At 48.0% G+C, this 27570-nt stretch overlaps 1 protein-coding gene across 8 annotated transcripts in view; it reads left to right on the forward strand.

The window, feature by feature from the left end:
• The window catches only part of Git2 (GIT ArfGAP 2), a 45653-nt gene that overhangs the window by 2928 nt on the left and 15155 nt on the right, over nucleotides 1-27570 (forward strand). For 3 of the 8 annotated variants that reach the window (XR_007975136.1, XM_052169052.1, XM_052169055.1), the window contains exons 2-14: nucleotides 685-818; nucleotides 2913-3025; nucleotides 3543-3648; nucleotides 6099-6185; nucleotides 6294-6424; nucleotides 9008-9102; nucleotides 16880-16925; nucleotides 17912-17963; nucleotides 20735-20807; nucleotides 21056-21153; nucleotides 21993-22104; nucleotides 24685-24827; nucleotides 26365-26514. Coding sequence is in view for 7 of the 8 variants with exons in the window: in XM_052169052.1 (XP_052025012.1) it covers nucleotides 685-818; nucleotides 2913-3025; nucleotides 3543-3648; nucleotides 6099-6185; nucleotides 6294-6424; nucleotides 9008-9102; nucleotides 16880-16925; nucleotides 17912-17963; nucleotides 20735-20807; nucleotides 21056-21153; nucleotides 21993-22104; nucleotides 24685-24827; nucleotides 26365-26514 (1340 nt within the window). In the remaining variant the exon portion in view is untranslated. The remainder of the gene's footprint in view (nucleotides 1-684; nucleotides 819-2912; nucleotides 3026-3542; nucleotides 3649-6098; nucleotides 6186-6293; nucleotides 6425-9007; nucleotides 9103-16879; nucleotides 16926-17911; nucleotides 17964-20734; nucleotides 20808-21055; nucleotides 21154-21992; nucleotides 22105-24684; nucleotides 24828-26364; nucleotides 26515-27570) is intronic. The other 5 variants (XM_052169056.1, XM_052169058.1, XM_052169054.1 and 2 more) reach the window with 4 other exon arrangements.

Raw genomic sequence — 27570 nt, forward strand, 5'->3', positions numbered from 1 at the left:
AAATAAATAAATAAATAAAGGAAAGAGGTATTTTACTCAACCAAAAATACCATTCATTTTGTTTTACGTCTGTTCATTTGAAGCACCTTCCTTCAGATCCATCAGGTGGTCTAAAACAAGGGTGCTGTCTCTCATAGAGCATTGTCTGAGCAGATCTCACCACCCTTGCTTGCCCCCGGGCACGGGAGCTGGGCTTGTGGGTCTGGACTTCCTGCTCTGGGCAGCGATAAGTTCAGCATTCACCTTAGCTGCTGTTATGCAAATAATCCACTGTCTGGTCACTGCTCTGTTATTCACAAAAAGGGACTCACTGTGGTCACCCAGCTGGTGGTCAGCCTGAGAGTGCTGGCCTAGCCTGGAGAAGGCCCCAGGCTCAGGCTCCGTGCTGCAAGCAAACAGTGGAGTGACCCACCCCTGCTCCCTCCATCTGCTGTTCTAACTCAAGTTCCCTGAGAGCACGTGTCTGTGGTGTGCACCCACATCCAGGCTGCTGTGTGAGGCTGTCGGTCTAGTCAGCAGAGCAATCAGTCAGGGTGGGTAGATCGTCAGTTTCCTATGCTGAGGAGCATATAAAACAACACAACCACGCTCTGCTTTTTTTCTTAAATGGCAGTCATCTTTTGCCATCCCTCTACATAGCAACCAATTGGTGTCCTTGCCACTGAAGTATTGTTCTTTTTCCAGATCCTTCCTGGGCATCAGTAAATAGGGGAACTTTGATATGTGACGAGTGTTGCAGTGTCCATCGGAGCCTGGGGCGCCATATCTCCCAAGTGAGGCACCTTAAACACACACCGTGGCCTCCAACCCTGCTTCAGGTAAACAATAGGAAGAATTCTCATAATTCTGTGAAAATTATGTTTTAGGGATTGTTTTTTAACAATGAAAACACTGCCTACTGTACATCTTAAGTCTTGTAAAAGTTTACTTTGATTACAAGTAAGTATCATCCCACCATTTCTATGTATAGTATAAAGTGTTGTGCATTGAAATCACTATCTGTTCTCTCTTTGCTCACCTAATGTAATCTTGTGCCCCAAACTCAGTTACACTTAGACAGATATATCAGTAGACTGGGTCAATAAAAGCTTAAATTTTCTAGTGCATTTTCACTGCTGGCTTTCTAGATTTTTCATTAGAAATTGTTGTAGGTTTTTTTTTGTTTTGTTTGTTTGAGACAAGAGTCTTACTATGTAGCCCTAGCTGGCCTTGAACTCACAGATATCCACCTGCCTCTTCTTAAGTACTAGGATTAAAGGTATATGCTACTATACCCAACTTCAGAAATCTTTTTTTTTTTTAGATTTATTTCTTATATAAGTATAAATGTTTGTGTATGTGCCCACAGAGGCCAGAAGAGGGCATTAGATTTTTTGAAACTGGAATTACAGATAGTTGTGACCCAGCACATGGCTTCTGGGACTCAAACCCAGGTCCTCTACCAGAGCAAAAATTGCTTAGTTTAACACTGAGCCATGTCTGCAGCCCTCAGAAATTATTTTTAAAAAGTCTTTCTTTCCTATAAACTGTAATAAATGATCCAGAAACATTTCATTAACAGGCAAATTCCTGAGTACCTGTTCATATTTTTAGAACATTTTTTTTGTGCTTTGATAGAAGCACAGACTGGGATTCCTCAGAAATTGCTTAAACATCTGAAAGTTTTTTTAAAAAGCTCTTGCTCTTAGGCAGAGACGGAGTGAGCGTGTTTGGATTGCATGCCTAACACTTGCCAGGGGTCTTTGTCTTATTTGGGATCTGATGTCATATTCCCTGTACTTCTGTTTGAGATATACATACTCCTGGAACTCAGGATGAATCCTGTATTTTGCGATATTTGTCTTAGTACACATCTCAGTAAATCTGTAACAGCTGCACCACAGCCCCTTAAACTCCCACAGACCAAGGTGCCAAAGCAAGTGGCTCGGATTACTGATGAGAAGCCCCAGGAGCTGCAGCAGCAGCCGGGCATCCGGGCATCGCCAGGAGTCGGGCTTGGAAAGGAAGCTGAGAGGCGTCTATTAAAAGCTCTACTTCGGGGCTGTGGTGATAGCTCAGCCTTTAAAGGCTAGGCTCCCAACCAAACATAGGAGACTTCAGTTAGAAGTGTCCGAAGGCCCATTCTCTTCTGTAAGGGTTAGTGTGATTCGCCCAGGTCTGCCTTTGTTCACAGTTCTAGAATTTACAAATGGTCCAGAGATGAATAATTGGAAATGCTAGGGTTGACCTTAAGGCACCAGACTCTAAAGGGTGGGTCATGAACCACAGTGGGTGTGAGAGAGCTTAGCACTCAGGTATGTGTTTTTTGCATTGCTTTATTAATCACGTACAAGGAAATTGACATAATTATTAACAAAATATTTTAAATAGGTGAATTTAATGAAAAGTATTAAGTGAGTGGGGCACACTATGGTAAAACAGCGTGTGTTCAGGCAGGAAATGCCACCTGAAAGCACCAGTTTCCTTCCTTCAGTTTGTAAGTATGTGCTGAGGAGCTGAGTCCCATATGGAGCCCCAGTCTCACTGCCAATCAGGGACAGTGATGGCCTGGGACCCGGTCTCACCATGTAGTCGTGGCAGTGTGGGGCGGTCCCCAGACATGGAGTGTATCTTTTTTGTTGTTGTTGGGTTTTTTTGGATTTTGGTTTTTGGTTTTTGGTTTTTTGGATTTGTTATTTTAGAGACAGGGTTTCTCTGTAGCCCTGGCTGTCCTGGAACTCACTCTGTAGACCAGGCTGGCCTCGAACTCAGAAATCAGTCTGCCTCTGCCTCCCAGAGTCCTGGGATTACAGGCGTGGGCCACCACCGCACAGTGGAGTGTTTCTAATGTAGTATTATGTTTTCATTTTTGTTAATGATTCTTTTTGAATATTTGTGGAAATAAAATGTCATTTTGTGCTTCTTGTTTTCAGATGGTTGAGACCTTGTATAACAACGGTGCTAATTCTATATGGGAGCATTCTTTGCTGGACCCTGCTTCTATTATGAGTGGGAGACGGAAAGCTAATCCACAGGATAAAGTCCAGTGAGTGCAATGTCTGTAACTTGTATTTCTTCACAACACATGGCCCTGTGGAAAGGAATGCGGCTATTTTGATCAGCCTCCAAAGGGGCTGTGGGTTGTGCCTGGGACATTTGCCATTGGGAAGGCAGACGGGGCAGGGGAGCCATAACTTTTGTTGTGTACCCAATTGAAGGTAATGATTTCTCCAGTTGGAGACCAGGGTTTGGGGACCAGGTGTGATCATTTAGATGAAGCCGAAAAGTTGGGCTTATGGCTGCATTCTGGGGGTGCCTGGCCTGTAGCTCAGGGTTAAAGGCTGCCTCCTCGAGGTGCCCAGTGGAGAAAGGTAAAAGGAGCAGAGCTGCTGTAGAGTGCAGGCATTGTATGCGCTGTCAGCTCAGGCGGGTGGTGGATCCAGCCTTGCTCTTGCTCGGCCTACTCTGAGGTGCATGGGGGTCGCTGCTTCCTCTTACAGCACGAAGAATGAGAAGCTGCCAGAGCTGTAGGTGAGCTGTGTTCTTGTTTGTTTTCAAACCAGCCCCAATAAAGCAGAGTTCATCAGAGCCAAGTATCAGATGCTAGCGTTCGTCCACCGACTGCCCTGCCGAGAGGACGACAGCGTGACTGCCAAAGACCTCAGCAAGGTGGGCGCGTCCTGCATCTGTGGGGCCGGGAGACGGCTGTGTCCCTCAAAGCGGTCTCAGGAGGAAGAGACATCCTCTCAAGCCTTTAACTGACGCCTCGCCTTTAAATGGCATTCACTCCTCCACTGGACATACTAGACAAAGGGAGATAGTGTCTAAGAAACTGTACTATTTTCCTCTTTTATTTTCATTTAATTGATTAATTTGTACTTTTTCAGTACAATTTTCGCGTAGAACTTGGTAAGTTTACTTGGAAATAAAAGCCACTTTGAAGAAGTATTTCTAGAGGGCAACCTAGGATCTAAAAGAGACAAGGACAGTAGGGGGCCGGGCAAGAGCTCCCGCTTTCCAGGTTCAAGGCTAGGGGGTCTTCAGCAGGCAGTGCGTGTCCAGAGCTGTAGCACAGCGTTGCCTGCTGCACCGTGAGGTGCTTTCTCTATGGCTGTGGATGCTGGAGACATTCACTTCACAGTGTTTGGAGCCGAGCTTTGAACTCTGTTTACTCAGCAGAGCGCAGCACAACCAGAATTCTGCACAGACATATGTGCCAGTAACTGTCCTAGTCACTAAGTGGTTTCCTGTTTTACCAAATAAAAAACATAGCTAGGTGTGGCGGCACACATCTTTTTTAGTCCCCAGCATTCAGGAGGCAGAGACAGGCAGATAGTTCTGAATTCCAGGTCAGATTGCTCTATATAGTGAATTCCAGGCCAGCCAGGGCTACAGTGAGGCCTTGTGTAAAAGGGTGTGTGTATGTAAAAGTAATAAGCATCAAAAGAAGGCTGCGACCTGCGGCGGCGATGGCTTGGGCTGTAGGGATGGATCAGCAGTTAAGCGCACACGCTGTTCCTGCAGACGGCCCCTAGCGGATGGCCCACAGCCACATACCACTCTGGCCTCTGTTGGCACCTGCACTCATGTACATTGATGTGCACATGTGTATAATTAAAAATAAGATTTTTTTAAAAAAAGCCCCTGTTCCCAGAGGGCAGGCTCCTCTGCCCCATGAGCCGGTCAGGAGAGTTGTGGAGGAGCCCTGAAGGACAGCGGTGTGCTTCTGGGAGTTTAAACGCATTGCTGTGGTGCTCTCGGTTTAGTGTGCACAGGTCTATTTCCCACCAAGAGTAACCTAGCCAAAGCGCTGTGTGGATGGACAACAGTGCAGGCGGATAGTGAGTGCATAAGCAGGTGGGCAGCATGGGCTGCGGGTGGCTGGAGCCCTGGGATTGGCGCTGTGGCCGCAGCTAAGGATGTGTAGTGTAGCAGCATCAGAGTTCTGAATCACTTCCCATCTCACTTGGTCTACACAGGAACCTGGCTGGCAGAGGGCACCGGAGCATCCAGGTCCCACTGCTCAGAGTTTTCCTCAGAACACACAGTTAGAAGGAAGTAGACCTTGAAATCCATCCCCCCAAACCACCTCCTTTCAAGTGCTTCTTGCTTGGTTCATGGTTCTGCCTCTTACTGGAAAGTCCTGCACTTGGGCAGATTGACCTTGCAGTTCAGCTCGTTGGTAAAATTGACTGACCCGCCTGCAGCCTGCAGCCATTGTAGACAACAAAGAATGCTCCCCTCCCCCATCTTCTGAGCCAAATAAAGGCCTGCTACTGAGGTAGAGTGTGTTAATAAAGGCCTGTTACTGAGGTAGAGTGTTGATAAAGGCTTGCTACTTAGGTAGAGTGTGTTAATAAAGGCCTGCTACTGAGGTAGAGTGTGTTAATAAAGGCCTGCTACTGAGGTAGAGTGTGTTAATAAAGGCCTGCTACTGAGGTAGAGTATGTTAGTAAAGGCCTGTTACTGAGGTAGAGTGTTGATAAAGGCCTGCTACTGAGGTAGAGTGTTGATAAAGTCCTGCTACTCAGGTAGAGTGTTAATAAAGACCTGTTACTGAGGTAGAGTGTGTTAATAAAGGCCTGTTTCTGAGGTAGAGTATGTTAATAAAGGCCTGCTACTGAGGTAGAGTGTTGATAAAGTCCTGCTACTCAGGTAGAGTGTTGATAAAGACCTGTTACTGAGGTAGAGTGTGTTAATAAAGACCTGTTACTGAGGTAGAGTGTGTTAATAAAGACCTGTTACTGAGGTAGATTGTTGATAAAGGCCTGCTACTGAGGTAGAGTGTGTTAATAAAGGCCTGCTACTGAGGTAGAGTGTGTTAATAAAGGCCTGCTACTGAGGTAGAGTGTGTTAATAAAGGCCTGTTTCTGAGGTAGAGTGTGTTAATAAAGGCCTGTTACTGAGGTAGAGTGTTGATAAAGTCCTGCTACTGAGGTAGATTGTTAATAAAGGCCTGCTACTGAGGTAGAATGTTAATAAAGGCCTGCTACTGAGGTAGAGTGTTGATAAAGGCCTGTTACTGATGGTTGTAGAGTGTGTTAGAATACATGGCCAAAAGCCCTGGCACATCCCTCCTGACGTTTCTGACGAGGACTCTGTTTCTGTTTGTTTTTCAGCAACTCCATTCAAGTGTGCGCACAGGGAATCTTGAGACCTGTCTGAGACTGTTGTCCTTAGGAGCCCAAGCCAACTTCTTTCATCCTGTACGAAAATGTCAATTATTCAGATACTAGACTGAAACTGAGTTATGTTTGGATAGTCCAGGTCTGCTTAGTTTGCTCTTTTGTCTACTTCTTATTAATAATTCTCAGGAAAAAGGAAGCACTCCACTCCACGTTGCCTCCAAAGCGGGACAGATTTTACAGGCTGAACTGCTGGCGGTGTACGGAGCTGACCCAGGCACACAAGACTCCAGCGGGAAGACGCCAGTCGATTATGCAAGGTGAGGGGCTGAGGGTCGCGCTGTGCCACATGGGTTCCTTGCTGAGCAAGTGCACTGGATATAGCTTGTATTTAGCCCCTTTGAAGATTTATATTCTGTTAATTTGTTGATGAAGATGTTTCAGATGTGTGTCAGCTGAGACAGGCTAGATGAGAGGACTGCAGCGTCCTCGCTCGGGTTAACACCCGTAGTCACAGCACAGTGGTTTTCAGGTGATGCTGTACAAGCAGGGATCCGGAACTGGGGAGGGCGTGGCTGGAGAGTTGGCTCACTGGTTCAGACTCTGCTCTTGCAGAGACCTGGGATTCAGTTTCCAGCACCATGGCGCCTCCCCTGACTTCAGTTTCAGGAGACCCAGCACTCTCTGGCCTCTGAGGGCACCAGGCACACACACTGTGCACTGACGGGCAGGCAGAACATTATATACATACAAATCAATACATCTTAATTTTAAGAATTAAAGAATTAGAGAAGGCTGGGGAAACGCTCACTGTGTGGTATGCTTTCCTGTAAGCATGAAGAACAGACCTGGGTTGGAAACGGCACAGTGCCATGGGGCCTGCCTGTCGTCTGTAGGAAAGGTTAAGACAGACAGGCCTTGGACCAGCCTGTTACTATGTCCTCCTCAGTATCTGGGGCTGCAGGGGGCTTCATGGGGCCTCATCCGTCTTGAGACCTGCAGATTTAAGATGGAAGATGATGGGTGGACGGCTTTCCTTCTTTTCCCTGTTATTTTATTAACTATGGAGAATCACATTTTACTTCATAAAGAATGCAAGGGGAAATGACAAAGTCTGTCCTAGAGTCCTAGCACTTAGTTCTCTGGAAGAGATGATTAATAACAACTTGAAAAACTTGAGGCAACTATATATGAATTGTCAAAATAGACAGCTATGTTTTGTTTTGTTTTCCTTTTTAAGACTGCAGTATGACTTTGTAACACAGGTCAGCCTTGAATTCAGATCAGACTTCCTGCTGTGCTGTGTGGCTGACTGTGGGTCTTAAGGAGCACATGTGCTTCAGTCAGGAGAAGCCCTGCTGCCTTAACACCTCAGTGTGGTCCCCAGAGTCCAAAGGAAAAGCCAGGTGTGGCTCACACATCTGTAAACCCAGCCAGATGAGTGGCAGAGAGAGCAGAGTCATAAAGCGTGAGCCGGCTGTCCTGGCGTGTGCAGCACGGCAGAGGGCCTGCTTCCATCACTAGGACAGGAAGCAAGAACCCACTCCCAGAAGTCGGCCCCGAGCCACACACATGCCGTGATGCACTCACAGTCACACACATAATCCGTTTTAAAGAGCATGTTAGGGGCTGTGGAGACAGCCCACTAATTAAAGTACTCACTGTGCGAGCATGAAGATCGGAGTTGAGATGCTCAGAACACACAGGCATGCCATGTGGGAGTGGGCTGACTCTGTTACAGTCGTAGGAGGCAGACTAGCAAGACTAACTGTACCATCAAGTTCTGGTTCAGTCAAGACCCTGCCTCAGTGATAGGTAGAGAGTGGTCAAGGAAGATTGTGATGGGGAGACCTTGAGCCTCCAGATGCATGTGCATCCACACACACGGGCCTGCATCCGTGCAGAAAGTGAACATAGGGTTTCCTTGTGGTGGCTCCAGTGATTCCTTACTTCAGGTGATCTTTGAGGAGCTGGTTGAATATGAACCTGTGGAGGAGGAGCTGAAGTATCCTTTAGAGAGGAAAGGCAGTCGGGTGGAAGACAGGAACGGACAGAGTTCATCCCCACAGAGATGGGATGGGGAACAGCGACGTGTGGGGCTGTCAGAGGAGTGCAGTGCTTCGTCAGCTCTGGGGTCCTGCCATGCCAGCCCTGAGAGAGCGAGCTCTGCCAGGCACACCGATGCAAACTGAGAAGCTGTCTGGTGGACTGGTGTGCATAGTAGGTCAGGAAGTATTATGTGGAGAGAGAAACTGGCTAAAGCTAGATTGGTCTTTGAAGATATCTGGACTCCTCAGTAGACACTCTGTCATTCACCTCAGCTTCTCTTGTACACTTTACATGGGGTACTGCCTCAGCGGAACAGTTAACTTCCGCGCCGAAAGGGTCCAAGCAGCTTGACTGTGAGCTAGGGAAGGCAAACGCTGTTTCCTGCTGATGGAGAGGCAGAAGTAGCCACAGGGATGAGCTCTGCATGGCTCAGTCTGCTATGAAGCCCTTGAAGTGATTTCTGATCTCTAGACTGATCTGAGGCCGACTGACTGCGTGCATCAGGATCATGTGAAGGAAGGACTTCTCCAGAATGTTGACGCCTGGGGCCATCCTGTCCTGACTGACTCAGAATTCCCAAGGGCCAATATTCTGGGAACACTCCAGTTAGCTATTGAGAACCTCTTCCATTACCTCGTTAAATGAAGTCAATTTTTATCCCTCTCATAAGTCTTTAAGTGCATAAAAAGTGCATGCACTCTCTTCCACCATAAGGAAAGAAGATATCTTGGGAGGGAGCTCCAGCGTACAGAGGGACTGAATGTGACTGTGATAGGCAGCCATGCACAGTGCTCAGACGCCCTGACTCGGCGGGGCCGGGGAGCTCTGTCAATGGTACTTTGTTCTCTTGGTAGGCAAGGAGGGCACCATGAGCTGGCAGAACGCCTCGTAGAAATACAGTACGAGCTGACGGACAGACTGGCCTTCTACCTCTGCGGCCGGAAGCCAGGTGAGTGAGAGGAGAGCAGCCTTGCTCTGATCTGGAGGCACCAGTCAGGGCAGGGACCAGTCAGGGCAGGGACCAGTCAGGACAGGCACCAGTCAGGGCAGGGACCAGTCAGGGCAGAGACCAGTCAGGGCAGGGACCAGTCAGGGCAGGCACCAGTCAGGGCAGGCACCAGTCAGGGCAGGCACCAGTCAGGGCAGGCACCAGTCAGGGCAGGGACCAGTCAGGACAGGCACCAGTCAGGGCAGGGACCAGTCAGGGCAGGCACCAGTCAGGGCAGGCACCAGTCAGGGCAGGCACCAGTCAGGGCAGGCACCAGTCAGGGCAGAGACCAGTCAGGGCAGGGACCAGTCAGGACCAGTCAGGGCAGGGACCAGTCAGGGCAGGCACCAGTCAGGGCAGGGACCAGTCAGGGCAGGCACCAGTCAGGGCAGGCACCAGTCAGGGCAGGCACCAGTCAGGGCAGGCACCAGTCAGGGCAGGCACCAGTCAGAGCAGAGACCAGTCAGGGCAGCCTCTTTACCTGAAAAGAAAAGCAACCAAAGAAGAGTGTCAGTGGGGTTTATATCTGGAAGAATATTGTAAATGCAGAATATTTATGCTTGTTTTGCTTTGCATTGTAGATAGCGTCTCATAATGTACCCAGCTTGGCCTGTGGCTTGCTGTGTGCCTTCAGCTGGTTTTAAACTTTTTTTACATGATTTTTTTGAGATGCTATAATTCCATCATTTCCCCCTAGCCTTTCTCCCTCCATACCCTCCTATGTACCACCCAGCATGCAGTGGGGGAGCAGAGCTAGAGCCTCCACTCCTAGAGGCATGCTGAGGATGGGGTGGCCTCGTCGGCTCCTCAGAGCCTTTACTCTCTCTTCAACTCACTAAATAAAGCTAATCTTTACCCTCTCTGCAAACCTGTAAGTATCCCACACTGATAAAGGAGAGGGGGCCATGCAGGTGCGACACCCCTGACAAAGGGGACTCTACAGTACTTTGGAACATCTGGTTTTATGAACAGCTCAGATGTCTCAGCAGCTTGTCAGAGTGGGCTGGGCCTTTACCTGGCCTTGTCTGTGATCTGGAACAGGAGTCAGTAAACTACAGTCTGAGCCCATCCCAGCCTGGGACCACTTTTATTAAATTACACGTTGCTGAGAGTTAACCATGCCTGCTGCTGCTATGTGGCTGCTGTCACAGAACAGCAGAGAGCTGAATAAATTGCAGTTGCAGCAGATAAACACAAAGCCTAAAGCATTGTATCTTTAGCGTTATACAGAGACATTGCCAACCCCATTTAAAAAACATGTTTGTGGAGGAGTACATACTGTGCCATGCGCGTGCGCGCGCGTGTGTGCGCACACACACACACGTATATGTGTATGATCATACCTAGGGCAGAGTTCAACATGTAGGAGTCCTCTCCTACCATGTAGTTTCTGGAGATCACACTTAGGTTGTCAGAAGTGGTAGTGAGTACCTTCAATTGTGAGCCATCTCATTCCTGATGCACAGTGCCCATGTGCATGTGTGCAGAGGTTCCTTACCGCGATTGCGCAGTAGGAGGAGGAGGAGCTGTTTGGGGCAAGGTGGAGCATGCAGACGCTAGCCCATCTCTCCTGAATGGAACTAAAAACTATGGACGCCACCAGCTTGATGGGACTTCAGGTCTTGTTATTCTTAGCTGTGATTTACTTTTCAAAGCTGAAAACAAGACCTGAAGTTCCATCAAGCTGGTGGCGTCTTCCCTTTTTGGATGCAATGGCGGCCTGTGATCTGGAGCTGCAGAGCCGGCACAAAGAAGCCTTCTCTTTCCAATTTGTGAAATGAGACTTAAAGCAGACAGACAGGAAGAAGGTTCCTCTGGGTTTTATTTTATTTTCCTGTTCTTTGTAACTTGAATATGGGTGCGTAGCAACAGCAGTGGCAGTATATAGTACACAGGTGTCTAAATGTCTGGCCACCAGCATGAAAGAATATAGACTGTGCTTGTCTTGCTGCCTGCTTAGCAGGCAAAGCCCAGCCTGCTCTGTTGCCTGCTGAAAACAGAAATAACACTTTACACAGATCTTAAAGAAGCACAGCGTCTCAGTACAATGTTTAGACTATCCCAGATTCCATCAATAGTGACTCAGAGGAGAAAGAGCCAGGGAAACCTCAAGGGCTACATGGAGAAAGCAGACGCTAGGTGAACAGACGCCAGACCCGGGGTCAGCTAGTGTCCAGCGGGTAAAGGGAATGGGCCACCCAGTAGCCTGAGTGACCCTGTGACGCACATGACAGAGAGCTAGCTCCTATGAGCTGTCGTGTTGGAATTGTCAAGAACATCTCATAAGTCATCGAGAGGAAAAGGAAATGAAATGGAATTTAAATTAAAATGAATGATAACTCAGATGGCCAAAGAAAAAAATTGCTGGCCCATGGGCTGGTGAGATGGCTCAGTGGTTAAGAGCACTGACTGCTCTCCTGGAGGTCATGAGTTCAAATCCCAACAACCCCATGGTGGCTCACAACCATCCTTAATAAGAAGCAAAAAAAAAAAAAAAAAAAAAAAATTGTTCGCCCATGGCTCCATATCCAGCAAAGCCTTTAGCACGAAGGCAAATTAAACACTTAAGTGAAGAGAATTCATTGCTCTAACAGCAGAACTAGAGAAGGTGTCTCGGGCCAGCGTGGGTCAGTGTGGGCCTGAGGATGTCGTAGAAGGATGGAAGAGCAGCTCCAGCAAGAAGTGCGTAGGAGCAGAGCAGCCGGGCTGCAGTGCCATGTGGCGGCCGATGGCAGAGGCTCTGTGTGCCGGTGTACGGCAGATGCAGTGTACGGGCAGCACAGAGGAAGGAGAGGGTGAAGAAAGCAGGGCAGCACTCCCACATTCTGCCTGAAGCAGGACTGTGACTGTTCTAAGTAAACAAGGTACGTGTAGTAAAACCCTTAGACACCAAAAGACAAAGAAATGTGCAGTCAGAAAGCCTACAGATAAATTTAAAAACAAAACACATTGGTAAGCAGTACTCAAATAATCTAAAGGTCTTTATTGAAAATATTTAAAAACAGAACACAAAGGAAAAAAACCTGAAAGTTAAAGAGAAAGTAATAAAATGACATAAATCCAAACACATAAATCCAAAACTGTATTTACATTAACTGTTAATGATCTAAAGAGACCCTTTACCGCAGCAGTGTCAGGAAAGGGTTACAGAACAAAAGCTGAGCTGGTCAGTATGTCCAAGAAACCAGCTTCAACCATGACTAGGCCAGCACCCAAAGACAGGAAGCAATTGTCCGTGCAGACATTGAGGCTAGGGAGCTGTGATGGCGTCAGGCTGTGTCTGTGGCCACACCACTCTGAATGAAGCAGATGTAACCTGCCTGGTCAGAGCAGACCTCAGAGCAAAGACAGAGTCGAGCATGATATGGTGACAAACTTTGGCTTATACCAAAGCGTCTGCATGGGCAATGGTGGCAGCGCTCCAGGCCACGTGACCAGCTGTCTACAGACCCAAAGGTGGCCCAACAGGCAGGGGCACCTGACAGCCTGAGTTCCAGCCCCAGAGCTCACCTAGTGGAAAAAGAGAACTGATTCTGGAAGGTGTCCTCCACCTTGCATATACATGCCTTGACACACATGCGCAAAGTACATGAACGCTGGGGAGCTGAAAGGAAGGTCAGAACCACAATTCTAACGCAGACTCTGCACGTGGCTCTGTTAAGTTCACCTTTAGCAAGATAAGCCATATTCTGAGTGATAAACCTTGGAAACTCCAAAGAATTTAAACTTCTACAAAGTTTATCCTCTGAGTATATTAGAACTAAACTAGAAATTTATAAAAACCAAAATTTTAAATTTTCAGCTTCAAACTTAGAAGCTGAGCAGCACAATTTTAAGTCATCCATGGGTCTCAAAGAGAATTTCACGGGAAATTAGTATGTACATATTATATATATGGGGCTGGGTAGTTGTTTTAAAGGATAGCATGTGGTAGCCCAAGCTAGTGTCAGACTCATCCTTCCTCGGTCTCCCAAGTGCTGGAATTACACAGTTGCATTACCAATTAACTAAATGAAAATACAATATCAAGAGTTGTAGGATTAGCTGGGCCTGTTGGTGCATACCATTAATCCCCTCACTTGGGATGCCTGTGAATTGAAAGCCAGTGTAGTGTACTTAGTGTGTTCCAGGCCAACCAGGGCTGCATAATGAGAGTGTGTCTCAGGGCAGAGAGCAGGGAGGGGAACTATTTATGGAGTTTATGTAACACAGTGTTTGCAGAAGTTTTACAGCATTAAATACTTGGATATGAAAAGAGTATAGCTCTCAAATCTTCACTAGAAACAACAATGGGAAGATAATAGTACACATATGCACACAAACATGACATAAATATGTACTAATCCTTTAAAAGCCACAACTACCAAAATCCACCAGAGAAACGGGAGATTATAGTACATATAATCTTTTTTTAAAAGATGATTTTATTTCATGTATGAGTGTTCTTTCTGCATGTATACCCACATGCCAGAAGAGGGTGCCAGATCCCATCACAGATGGTTGTGAACCACCATGTGGTTGCTGGGAATTGAACTCAGGACCTCTGGAAGAGCAGCAGTCAGTGCTCTTCACTGCTGAGCTGTTGTATGTTCCTTCACATACTCTCTTAGTCAGGGTTTCTATTCCTGCACAAACATCATGACCAAGAAGCAAGTTGGGGAGGAAAGGGTTTATTCAGCTTACAGTTCTGTTGTTCATCACCAAAGGAACTCAGGACTGGAACTCAAGCAGGTCAGGAAGCAGGAGCTGATGCAGAGGCCATGGAGGGATGTTTCTTACTGGCTTGCTTCCCCCAGCTTGCTCAGCCTGCTCTCTTATAGAACCCAAGAATACCAACCCATAGATGGTACCACCCACAAGGGGCCCTCCCCTCTTGATCACTAATTGAGAAAACGCCCCACAGCTGGATCTCATGGAGGCACTTCTCCAACTGAAACTCCTTTCTCTGTGATAACTCCAACCTGTGTCAAGTTGACACACAAAACCAGCCAGTACAATTGACCCCTTGTCAACTTGACACATAAACACATCACTATTAAGCCTCAACCCTTACTTTCTTATTCATCCCCAAAAATCTAAATAACTTTAAAAGTCCCACAGTCTTTACATATTATAAGTTCAATCCCTTTAAAATATCCAATATCTTTTAAAATTCAAAGTCTTTTAAAAATCCAAAGTTCTCTTAACAGTGGGCTCCACTAAAATACTTTCTTCCTTCAAGAGGGAAACATATCAGGGCACAGTCACAACTAAAAGCAAAACTCAAACTCCAATGGTTCAATGTCTGGGATCCAACTCATGATCTTTCGGGCTCCTCCAAGGGCTTGGGTCACTTCTCCAGCTCTGCCCTTTGTAGCACACAGCTTGTCTTCTAGGCTCCAGCTGCCTGTACTCCACTGCTGCTGCTGTTCTTGGTGGTCATCACATGGTACTGGCATCTCCAAAACGCTGCTATCTTCCACTATAATTAGGCTTCACCAATAGCCTCTCATAGGCTCTCTTGATGGTGACAAGACTCTGCTCCTATGCATGTCCTTTTCAAGTCCTGGGCCATCAATTGCAGCTGAGGCTGCACCTTCACCAATGGCCTTCCGTGGCCTCTCACTGTGCCAAGAGCCTCAGCTGCTCTTCATGACCCCTTCATGCCTTCAAAGCCAGTACCATGTGGGTGACTCTTACACAGTACCAAGTCCAGCCACAGCACAAAATACAACTGTGGCTATCTCTGGAACACAACCTCTGTGCTCTCAGAAAAAACACTTCCAAGAAGATTTCACCTCAGTGATGCTGGTTTCTTCTTAATCACCGCTAATTTCTTAGCTCCAGCTAACCAGCATCAATAGTCCCAGTAACACAAAGGTTTGATTTAGTGGTTCTGGTATCTTGTTAATCACAGCTGATTCTTCAGTCCTAGCTAACCAAAACCACAGAATCTTCACAATTGAAACATGGCCCTGATAGAGTCTTTAATCTTCCCTCTGAAAGTCAGGCCTCCATCTTCTGCAATGTTCTCAACAATTTTTAAGATAATTACAAAAGCTAAAGCTTTAAACTAAGGAGGGGCGTGTGATCTTGATTATAGTTCTTAGATATGTTTCGTTAATTATGTGCACTTTGTCCAAAGCCCTTGCTCTCGCGAGCTCACAAGAGTCTGTGAGCAGCTCACTCCGGTGTTCCACTGCCTTCAAACTCAGGCAGCCCGCAGCTCCACCCTCCAGTCCTGGCCTAGAGGAGTGCAGCATCATGCCAGCTTCAGAACCACAAGCTCCTGCCCTAGGGAACTAACAAGGGCAGAAAGAGACATTGGGAGGAAGCATTTGCCTTTAATGGCAGAGCCAGGAGGACCAGGACAGCCAGAGCTACAGAGAAACCTATCTAAAACGGGACGGTGCGTGGGGTCTGAAGAGATGGCTTGGAAGTTGAGAGCCTTTGCTGCTCTTGGAGAGAACCTGGATTCTGTTCCCAGCACCCACGTGTTGGCTCAGGACTGCCTGCAATTCCAGTTCTCAGAGAGCCACTGCCCTTAGGCCTCTGTGGGCACAAAGCACACATGGTGTGCAGACATGCAAGGAAAACATGCATGTACATAAAAATTATTTTTTAAAAAGAAGAAATGAAACAGGATCTCAGCAATCTAGGTCTGATTGCTGTGATTGTGGATGACCTTGGACCTGGGTCCATTCACCTAAGGCTAGGGTTAGTGTGTTTGTGTGTGTGTGTGTGTGTGTGTGTGACTCAAGTCAGCTCTCTCCATTTTTTTGTGCTGGCCCGTAATAGGCAGCCTTTTGTCTCCACTTCCCATCTCCCTGCAAGAGTTCTGGGATGCAGACGTTTGCCGCCACAATGGACTCTCGCAGCTAGAGATTTTGCTTATTGAGCGAGCCATCTCCCCAGGCTCAGCAAAGCAAAACCTGAAGATGGTATAAAAAATAGCAACAAAACAAACAGGCACGAAACAACACCCAAGCAACATCCAAGCACACGTCATTTAGAAACACAAAACCACACTGTAATGCTGCCCCAGAACCAGGAGAATAGTTGCAGGGGGGGGTTGCTTTTAGCGTTTGTTTCAGCTCAGTCCCTCCACCTAAGCTTTCCTTGTGCTGCGACTACAGGCACAGGCCTCTGCAGTCTGCTTTCTGCTCTCTGTTCAGAATACAGAACAGCAGAGCTGCCAAAGCTGCCAAAGAAATAGCAGCTTCCTACCAAGTAAGACACACATACCAAGTGCACACGCTCCTGGTCCCAGGCATTGCCTCGGAGGGTGCACTGAATGCACACAAATACCCGCACAGGTGCTTGGAGTTGTTTGTTTGTTTTGTTTTGTTTTTGTTTCTTGGTTTTTTGCCATTGGAATGTAAATCGGTGTTCTAAAAGCTAGGTAAGGGCATGGCACTCAGCAGATGGCAAGGTCAGCTCCCTCCGGAGCTCCGCGCAAAGCTCGCCTGCTCAGCCCTGGCTGGGTCGCACTGATTGTTTGACTCCCAGGCTTACTGCAGCTCTGCCATCTGCCACTGAGAGCTCACAGAGCCTGCTGTGAGCTAACCTGGCTCCTCAGCATTTTTTACTGAGTGATGTCTGGAGCTGGATGGGCTTCAGGGACCTTCAGCCAATCTCAGAACTTTTTCTGTTCTCCGTGTGACACGTGGTTATGCAAAATGGCCAATTGGTAAACTTAAACTGAAAAAAAAAACAGTCATCTCAAAACTGATCTGAACATAACTGGTTTCTGTTTCAGATCATAAAAACGGACAGCACTTTATAATCCCACAGATGGCAGACAGGTAAGGACCAGTTTGGTTTATCTGCCCAGGACTGCCTTGGTTTGCAGTATTTAAGTCTGTTACATGTTGTGTCTAACAGAGCTCATACATTTTTCTCTTTCACGGCTGTTCACTTTGGAAATAAGACGGCTGTAAGTAAATCACTGTGGGAGGCTTAACTTGGGAAGAGCCCAGATGCACTCACGGGGAGTCGCAGCCAGGGATGGGGATGGCCACCACCACTGTTTGTCCAGTTGACCCGCTGCTCTGTGTCTATAGGTTACACTCACAGGGGTTTGTGTGTCAGGAAACACGGTGTGCTTTGCCTCTGACAGGCGCTGGCACCCTTTCCATTAATCTGTGGGCTGTCAGCTTGTCACGGCTGCTCAGCGTGTCCTACGTCTGGAGTGTCAGTGGGCTCTTAGGGTTATAGGCTGGATGAATTCTTACGTTTTGAGAAATGAATGTCTTTTCCTTCTCTACCTAAAATGTTTAAAAACAAAAGCCATCTTTAGCTTAGTTCATGAACTGAGCAAAAAAGCCCTTAGCTACAGCCCCAGCCCGTAAGGTACAACGACTGTCCCCACAGCAGTGGACCCTGAAGCCCTGCTGCACCAGCGCTGCCCAAGCTGACGAGGTGATCCGCTGCTGTTGTAGCCGCCAACTCGGCCCTCCGCCTTTTCTGTGTCCTCTGTTTTGTCTTGCATTTTCTTTTTCTTTGTGCCATGGATGTAACTCCTCTTTGTAACAAGTACTTTCCCCCTGAGCCACAGCCAAGGCCTAGAGATGAACGATCAGCAGCGCGCTTGTCACCCTGGTGCCAACTGAGCAGTTTGCTCTTTACCTGACTGTTGGGTTTCTAGACATCCTGACCAAACTGTTTAAGTGACTCTTCAGCTATAGAATCGTTCCATAAACAGTAACATCTCATCCCTTGGGAGCCCTAATCTAGTGAGGTCACAGTGTACTTCTATTTACTTGCTTAATGGTTTTGTGCATTTTCTTAGCAGCCTGGATTTGTCTGAGTTGGCAAAAGCTGCAAAGAAGAAACTTCAGTCTGTGAGTATCTCTTCCCTAGGAACCCCAGTATGGAACCCTGTTGGTCTCTGTTGTCAGCCAGTTACCTATTGCATCATAGTAGTTAAATTAGACGCATGCTGTCAGGTCTGTGTGCAGCAACAGAGATCAAAAGCACTTTAGTATATCCAGTCCAGGCAATCTTTTCTGTTTTGTTAAAATGCAGCCCTTGCCTATGATGGGTAGAGAATTGTTTTCCACCAAAGTTGTGGATGTGACTCTGGTCCTGGGGTGTGTGGGGGTAGGGACATGGGATACTGAGGTCTAATAAGAGCTGCTGGTAGGCAGTGAGTCTGGACATCCATCCACTGCAGTGCTGTGACTCCTGCCCATCAGTCATATGCTGTCCTAGAGTGTGTTTAATTTGTGCTGCTGAACACTTGTGGTCTGGATCCACTGTGTGTGCTCAGAGTTTGCCCAGGCCCGTGGGTCATAAGATCACTTTAATCTTTTGTCTTACTTGCAAGAGGCCCCGAAAAAGTGCTTTCCCTTTGTCCATCTTTCCCATGAAGCCTCACCAGGCGCTTCCTGCTCACCTTGTGAGATTTCACTCCTTACCTGTTCCCAGTGGTCCCTGTGTCTGAACCAAGAGCCTTCTCTTCTTTTTGTGACCTTTCAAGACCCTTAGGCTTGCCCTCTGGCTAGGCGTACGTGAGTTGTTGGGGCAGCTCTGTGAATCAGCTCTCTGAGGGCAGAAGTCACTGTCTTGGAGCCCTGCTCCAGGACGAGTTACTGTGTGCTTGCCTCGCCTAGTTCTGGCTCCTGTTAGGCTTAGAGCGAGATGCTCCTGTGAGTAGGGAAAGTCCGGTTTCCTGCTCTGAGGGTTCCCCCCTTCCCCTTCTGAGAGATTAGAGCCTCATACGGTATTGCAAAGTGGATTTATCCTTGCTAGCACTTAATTATACTGTGAAATAAATGTTTTATGCAATTTGCTTGGTGTCTCTGTGTTCTGTATCTATAGTTGTGTGTTTGAGTGTGCTGTGCCTTTCTTCTGTTAAGGAAGCCTCCTAGTTAGATAGATAGATGTCAAGCTTCCCAGGCAGCGCTGTGTGCTGTCCTTGTACTGACTGTAGTCTGTAAGCAAACCTGTTATGCATGACATCACTTACTCTGTTGGCTGGGCCGGAACCACATGAAACCTGAGGTTATGGGGCGGGCATTAAATATATACCTTGGGCATACTTTCCTATGCCCTTAAGACCTAAGGCAGTGTGGCTGGCTGGCCTGGCTCCCGTCAGCCCCGAAAGCAGTCTCTTTTTGCACAGGGTGGGGAAGAGGCACTGTCTGCCCTGTCGGGCGTCCCTGTCCTCCTCTTTGTAAGTGGCTGCTCTCAGCAGCGCAGGGCAGCACTCATTCCCCACTCTGCCCTTTTCCCTCCCTCTCTTTCTCGCTCCTTCCCTTCCTGACTCTGTCTCATACTCTCTCCTTCCTCCTTAGTGAAAAACTGAGAAATATAACAGGAAAAAAAACAGTGTATAATCCTTAAATTATGAAACGTTAATATTCGGGAAGTCTTAAGGCTAATAATGTCCGTTCCTGGATTTCCTTGTCTGTCTTTAGCACCAGGTCTAAGATGCCCCTGGCCCTCAGCGGTGCAGCCACGTTGCCATTAGTGACAGTGCAACAGCTTTCAGTCTAAACCCTTGGAGGCAGAAACTGGGGGGTTCTCAGCATGTGTGAGTGCCCTCTTGTGGGGCTTATGAATGCTAGGGCTCTAGAGGCCTTAATAGGAGAAGGTGTGCCCTCAGCCACCTCGCTCTCTGTGTGCTGTCAGCTCAGCTCAGTGGTCAGCATATTCCCTCAGCTTTATTTCCTATTCGTATCTTTTTTTTTCTTTCTTGAAACTGTAGTAACAGAATTTTATACACTGCTTTTTTATTTTAAAGATTTATTTATTTATTATATATGTGAGTACACTGTAGCTGTCTTCAGACACACCAGAAGAGGGACTTAGATCTCATTACAGATGGTTGTGAGCCACCATGTTGTTGCTGGGGCTTGAACTCAGGACCTTTAGAAGAGCAGTCAGTGCTCTTAACCACTGAGCCATCTCTCCGGTCCCATACACTGCTTTTTTACGTGGAGCACGAGGTAGTCAGTAAAGACATGGGGTGCAAAGCAGTAAAGAGGCCACAGCCATTGAATTGCAGGATGAGTTTCATGAGACAGGAGCCAGAACCGGTGGCTGGGGCCTCAGCCTGTCTCAGTGGGGAGACCTGGATAGTCCTCCAGTTCCTGGCTGCTGTGTGAAAGTTTGGTCTGTGTGGCCATGCAGTGAGCTGCCCCCCACACTGCATTGGGGAGCCTCGGTGTGCTTTGTTTGGTAGGAAGCCTTGTTGAGACTTGTGTCGCACGCATCAACCTTACCCTCCCCAGCAGTGCGGCCTTGCACAGCATGCAGACATCCTCCTGCTGAGCTCCCGCCAACGCCATCCCCACTAGAGGGGTTTCGTCTCTCTGCAGGGGTGTGGGGCCCCTTTGTTTGGTAGAGCAGATGGAAGTTCTCTGGACAGCAGACTTCTAGGGTGCTGGCTGACACAGGAAGCAGGGCAAGGACTTGTGTTGGAGAGGGTTTGTAACAGTTGCTCTCGCCTTCTCTGTGGCAGTAGCCTGTGTGTTGAAGAGCAGGGCCCGAGAAACGCTGTTGTAGTGCTGGCTTTGAATAGGACACTGGAGATAAAGGGTGAGGGACGTCACAGGCATCCTCCCGGTGTTAATCATTGTCCCTGTATTCCTGATATTTTTACTTCCAGCTAAGTAACCACTTGTTTGAAGAACTTGCCATGGATGTGTACGATGAAGTTGACAGGCGAGAGACTGATGCAGGTGACGTAACACGCGGCCCACCTACTAAGCTTCTGCTCCCAGTGGGCGGCGGCCAGCTGCCGGCCTGGGTTTCTCTTGTCCAGTTGCTGTCCTCATAACCCATGTGTAGGCATGTAATTGTGCACATGTTGGCTTCCGAGTGTGCTTCCCCAACTCTCCCTCATAGCGCATGAGCCACACCTCCCAGCAGAGCTGTGGCACCGCAGCTGTGGTGAGATTCTATCTCTTGGCTCTTTTCCTCTGGCTAGTCTGGCTCACCACGCAAAACCACAGCACCTTGGTAACCGAGACGACTGTCGTTCCCTTTCTTCCTGTCAACCCTGAGTACTCCTCCACGCGGAACCAGGCAAGTGGCTCCATGAGAAGTCTCTAATGTTACTATTTGGGGAATGACTGGTGTCATGGTCCTTCGCATCCTGTACGTACACGAAACAGACAATTTGAGAATTGGTAAGAGAGATACAACTGACATACAAACTTGAGAAGAGATGAAAAACATAGTAAAGGAGACTCCAAGTTGGTGGGGAGCACGGTGGGCTCCACGCCGGCTTGTGGGGGGCTTGTTGGCTTCTGGTGGGATCTCAGTGTCAGGAAGCTGGGGCAGGGGGACCTCAAGCTAGAATCTAACCTGGGATACATAGCAAGATCATGACAGAGATGGCAAGGGGGGGGGTGGCAAAAACGAAGGGAGGCAAGATCAGAAGCCTCAGATTTAAGCAAGTCCTTCCTTGTACAAAAAAGCCCTCATTTAAGAATATTTCTAATAAAGTTAAAGTGTGTTTATAGACATGGTTCCCACTGGCATGTTGCTATAACAACAGAACATTGAAGGGAGCCTCTAAAGTCAGAGGTTTTCCTCCAGATTCACTTCTCACTCACTGCAAATTAAGTCATTGATACTAGATCTAGGTTTTCTACTCTGGCAGCTCTGAGGATTGAAGCCAGGGCCTCACATTTGCTTGTCAAGTGTTCCACCGAGGAGCCACACATCCAGCCGGAGCCATGTTATTTTACTTCATAAGAGTGATCTGTGCTGTGAAAATGTAAATGTCGAGTTCTCTGAAATGAGTGGTCTGAGGCCGCCGCCCGGGAACCATTGGTGTTGAGGAGAGTGATGGCGGCTGAGCTCATGTGATCCGGCTGGACCACCCTTGCTTATATATCCCATTCTCCTCTCACCCTTAGGGCAGACAGAAGTTAGCTCGGTTTAATGCCCATGAGTTTGCTACGCTGGTCATCGACATCCTCAGTGATGCCAAGAGGAGACAGCAAGGCAGCCCTCTCTCCAGGTCAAAAGGCAAGTGTCCAGCCCTGAGTGTGCCTGGGGCCTTCTAGACACGCTGTTCAGTCCATGCTGGAGGTGATGGGGCAGTCGTAAGCACGGCCACGCTGAGAGTTTCCTCACTGATAGATTGTGACAGAAAGGTACTTGTTGGAGCCCTGAAGAATAAGGAGTGCCTCAAAATTATGAAATATAATTCAGATTGATCTTATATGTGTTTTTTTTCATGATCACTTATTTTCCAAAAAAATTGGCATCTTGAAATTAACCCAAAAGCCTAACTCTTACATTTTACAAAGGACATAAATAGGGAGACAAAGTCTCTTGGTCACAGCTATATTTCCTGTTGTCACTTAATTCAGAACCTCTGCCTCTGAATGGCTGTTTACTGCTGTAAACTTTAAATGTCTGGAGCCGGAAGCATTGGGAAGTCCGCTGAGCATCTGTTTGAGAATGGCTCTCACAGCTCCTGTCTCCAGACATGGACCCACTTCCTCACAGCCAGCCCTATAGATACAGGAACTATGCCTTTTTTTATTTTTCTTTTTTGGAGACAGGGTTTCTCTGTGTAGCCCTGGCTGTCCTGGAACTCACTCTGTAGACCAAGCTGGCCTTGAACTCAGAAATCCACCTGCCTCTGCCTCCCGAGTGCTGGGACTAAAGGCGTGCGCCACCACCGCCCGGCCGGAGCTATGCCTTTTTATTTCAAGGTTCTTGAACAGATGTTTATACCATAAAAATCAAGGAAACAGTCAGTATCACACTCTTCTAATCAGGAATCATTAACAAACATCAGTGTTTCTTCTTGCTAGTTAAGGAATTGGGTTGTCTTAATTCAGCCAAGAGTAAAGATGTCCTGAAGAGGTGTGAAGATGGTGAAGGTGCAGTCTGGAGAGGTTTTGTATACATTTGAAACCTCAAAATATACCCACTCTAAAAGAGAAATAATGCGGTTTCTTTTTGTGTGTAATGAATGTCAAAAACATTAGAAACAACTAAATAATAGGCTCTAGAAAGAGTCTCATGATTAGTACTCAGATATTATCCAGATATGCTTAGTGATATGAAGTACAATAATACAGTTTTTAAAGGCTTGGTGGTCTCTGTTTTGTAAGGTACGTGTATTTATGTAAGTAACTGTACAGGGGACGGTACCTTCCCCAGATGAATATACACAGAGAGTTGCTCCTCGAGGGCCAGCAGATTTGATGCTTGTCCAAAGCACATGTCTGGGTTTCTGGCTGAGGTTGAGGCTGGCACCTTCCTGCGTGTCTCGGTGTCATGCCGTGTCAGTGGCGTCTCGTGGGCTGCTCTGTGCCATGTGTGCCCATGTTCTCATACTTTTTGTTGGTGATTTCACTGCTTTAACAAAGGCTCTGAGCATGACTTAGAGTACTGTCAGCCTCAAACTGTGGTCATGAATCCATGGTGTGTGTTACTTAGGGTGTCCTTAAACAGAAGCCGGTACAACCAGGTCGTGTGTTGATTGGCTCATGAAAAGGCTGTGACTGGCAGCTCTCAGGAACTGTAGTCCTCTGTTTCTTCTAAGAACCCCAGGGAGTGACAAGCTTTAGACTGTATTCTCTGAGGACAAGACTGTATGTGTGCATATATGCTTAGAACAGTGACTAGAGAGAGACAGGCCAGCACGTCTCAGACTGGGTGGTCTCCACCGGTCCTCACGAGTCGTCACAGCCTCTGTATTTAGTCTTTGTAGTGTATCTCTGCACTGGCATGCTGGTGCATCTTAAAGATTCATTGTAAAGATTGAAGTAGGACCAGTATGTGTTAAGAAATCAGAATTCACTGTCTAGATAAAGCTGTTTGTAAAGCATCATTGGAAATTGGAGCATAACTTGAGTTGCCCCACATAAACCGAGAGTGTTTGGAGGTTTCTGAACACTTATTCCAAATGTGCGAGAGGACAGGGGAGAGTTTAAGTCACTGCTCCCAGTGTGTGGAATGGACACTACTGATAACGTACTCAGTGTGTCTACTTGGTCAGTGTCCTCTTGTCTGTCTCCCATCCTGGACACAGATGACTGACCACTGCTGTTCCTGATCTTTGCACCTGACTTCTAGGCTTCTCGCTTTCTCTGGTTTTGTTTGTTTGTTTGTTTGTTTGTTTGTTTGTTTTGAGGCCTGGTCTCTCTATGTAGCATCAGTTGTCCTGGAGCTCACTGTGTACATGAGGCTGACTTCTAAACTATAGAAATAGCCTGCCTCTTCACGGTGCTGGATTAAAGGCAGTGTCTCCATGCCTTTCTTTTAACTTGCCGTCCTCTGTGTGCATGTCACAATCCAGTTCTTAGTTCACCTTACGTTTTTATGGTTGAAGCAATGTCCCATGTAGCAAGCCTGGGACTTTCCCATCAGACTGGCAGCCCAGGGGTGTGTCTGAGCTCGGCAGGCGAGTGCAAAGTGCTGAGCTGCCCTGTGTGGCTGTCCCCCTGTCTCTGAGGGCAGGAACGCAGCAGTGCTCTTTCTGTGGTTTTCTTCCCCTTTAAATGGCTGAACCAGAAAGTCATCTTAGTAGTTTTTAATAAGGAAAAATAATTTTTAAGTCTGAAATAGTTTTCCTTCTTCTGTGGACAGACAATGTGGAACTCATATTGCGAACAGTCAGTAACCAGCACAGCACTGAGAGCCAAGACAACGACCAGCCCGACTATGACAGCGTGGCCTCAGATGAAGACACAGATGTGGAGACCCGATCGAGCAAGGCAAACCGGCAGAAGGTGAGAGGACACTCCTCACCCAGGACAGATGTGCTCCTCTTAAACTGTCCTTGCCCTGGGCTGGAGCCGAATGGCGAGCACCCACCAGATCCCACAAGGCCCTGCGTGTAATCCCCAGCACACCAGAGCAGCACACACCACACATGGCAGAAAAATAAGACCTGCAAAAGGGTCAGGCCTTGGAAGGTGCTGTGAGAGGGGTAAAGCTGGGCTCACTGCTAACTCAAGCCAAGCAGAGATAAAAAGAAATGCTCTTAAAATAAGTCCCTCGTCCCTGAGCCACTGAAGGATCAGCCCTGACCCTAGGCTGTGGTCAGGAGCTGAGTTTGTTGAGTGACTTCTCAGTGTGTTATCCTCCCAGTGTGCTTAGCTCCTCCCCTGATGACATCACTGATGGGGAAGAGGTACACTGCCCAGGTGCTGTTCATGTCCAAGTACAGACAAGCTGGAGGTTAGGTAGTTGGAAGAGAAAGCTTCGAGGGAGGAGGCTCTTGACAACACAGGGCTCTGAAACACGGCCATACAGAGGTGTTGGCCTGTGCCCTGCGTAGAAGGCGGAACAAGAAAGTCTGGGCAGATAGAAGGGACAGCCATGGACTCGGGAGAAGGTTGGTCATGAGGAAGAACAGCCCAAAAGAGTCGCACACGGTGCAGAGATTCAGGACACCACTGGGAAGAACTCAGCTCCAGAGGGCAGTGCCACACTGCCTCAGGGCTCAGGCCAGAGAGGCCCAGTGAGAGAGAGCAGGCCACTGCTCAGTGAACAGGGAGGGTCTGGAAGGCCCCACCCCATTGCGGGCTGAATCCCCAGGGCTGACCCAGGCAAGCACTCTACAGACACTAAGAGAAGACACAAGCAACAGGAAGCTAGGCTGGCGAGCTCTGCAGGTTTGAAGCAGGGCGATAAACTTCAATGTGTCCAGCATTTGCTGTTTTATAGAAGGGACCAGACTGCCCCCCTCAGCGACAGGCAGGATCGTTACCAGGCCCTCAGAGATGGACCCTCCACTGGTTGACTGGGCTCGGCTGTCCCCTCAGCTCCTCAGGCACCTCCCAATTCACCAGCTCCTCCCCCTGCAGCCCAATTAGCTGCTGCGCCCCGCCCTGCCCGTTTATTGTCTCTCCACAGCACTCAGTCCCTCAGTCCTGCCCTGTAGCAGTCAGTCAGTCAGTCCCTCTCTTGTGCTACTGAACTGTGAATGCCATGGACACCATGTCTGTCCTCTCTGTTACTGCCCACTGGAAGCTGCCCAGTGCTCAGTAGGTAGTGTGAATGAGTGAATTTACGGAAGAATGAGTTCTTTAAATTAGCACGAACGTGTGCAGGTCAGGGCAGAGCTAGACAGCCAGCGTCCACATAGGTTTGAGCGCTCTGCCTGCTCCTTTAGGAGCAGAGTGTCAACTCCTGTAGTGCCCCTGCCTTTCATTTGGTTTACCTTTGCAGTTCAGCGGGCGTGGCCAGAGATTGACATTCTTTAGCTGTTAGTCTGTAACATTATCATCTCAGATTGTGAACGTTTTCCCGGTTTATTTTTAGAGCCTAGATTCAGATTTGTCAGATGGACCAGTCACTGTGCAGGAATTTATGGAGGTCAAAAGCGCCCTAGTGGCTTCTGAGGCCAAGAGACAGCAGCTAATGAAGGTGAATAACAACTTGAGTGACGAGCTGAGAATTATGCAGAAAAAGGTAACATGTTAATTAATGCCAGGATGGTTGACTCGATGACCACAGGCGCCATGCTTGTGGTCAGAGGGAAGAAGACATTTACTGTAACAGATCTAGACATACTGGGGCCAGGCTGTCCTCTGGAAAGCAGGCTGTGTGTGGATGTTTGAAATGCAGTGCTCTGATGAGAAACACGCTCAGAGTAGGACAGGAACTGCAGCCCAGCATGCACAAGGCCCTGGGCCAGGGTCTGTGCTTGACTGGGATTCTAGTTCAGCGTATATATGGACACAAGGCCTTGGATTTGCATCTAAAAATACATTCAGAGTAGGGCTTGACCCACAGAAGACTGCCACATGTTATACCCGCACTAGCAAGGAGAGACCCCCATGTACACAGCGCTATCCTAGCCATTCCTCTAGGTCAATCGAGTGACCCTTTCACAAGGGTCACCTAAGACCATGGGAAAACACAGAATTACAGTTAGGAAGTAGCAACGAAATAATTTTATGGTTGGGGGTCAGCACAGCATGAGGAATGAGTTAAGGGGTCACAGGTCAGGAAGGGTGAGAACCCCTGCTCCAGGGAGTCGGAACTGCATGGGTGAGTTCACCTGAAGGAGAGGTCAGGAGAGGGAAGGCTAGTGCTTGGGGATGGCGATGGAGAGAGCAGCAGACTGGAAGGTGCCAGCTGTGCCCTAGACCGTGGGTACCGTAGTCATCACTGATTACTTGAGAAAAAGCTCTCTGCAACCCAAGCAGAACAAAAGAGACTGGTGTTTGGTTTTATGCTGTTGTTGAGGAACGCTATTTCAGACTCAGAATATTGTAAGGCTCAGTCACAAGGTGCACCTTGTAAAGGAAAGCGAGAGAAGGGAGCTCCCGCTCACTAGGGAGCAAGGTTGTGAGGCCCTCTGCAGTCAGTGGCTCCCTGCTGTGCTGCAGAGGATGGGGGACTAAGCTCAGGAGCCAGGCCGGTGCACAGCTGCGCCCGAAAGCCCTTTGCCGCAGCAGAGGACTTCGTCTCCTCCACCTTTTCTGAGCAGGGTCACACAGGTGTGGTAGTTAATGCAGTCAC

The sequence above is a fragment of the Apodemus sylvaticus genome, chromosome 22 (assembly GCF_947179515.1).
Source record: "Apodemus sylvaticus chromosome 22, mApoSyl1.1, whole genome shotgun sequence".
NCBI lineage: Eukaryota > Metazoa > Chordata > Mammalia > Rodentia > Muridae > Apodemus > Apodemus sylvaticus.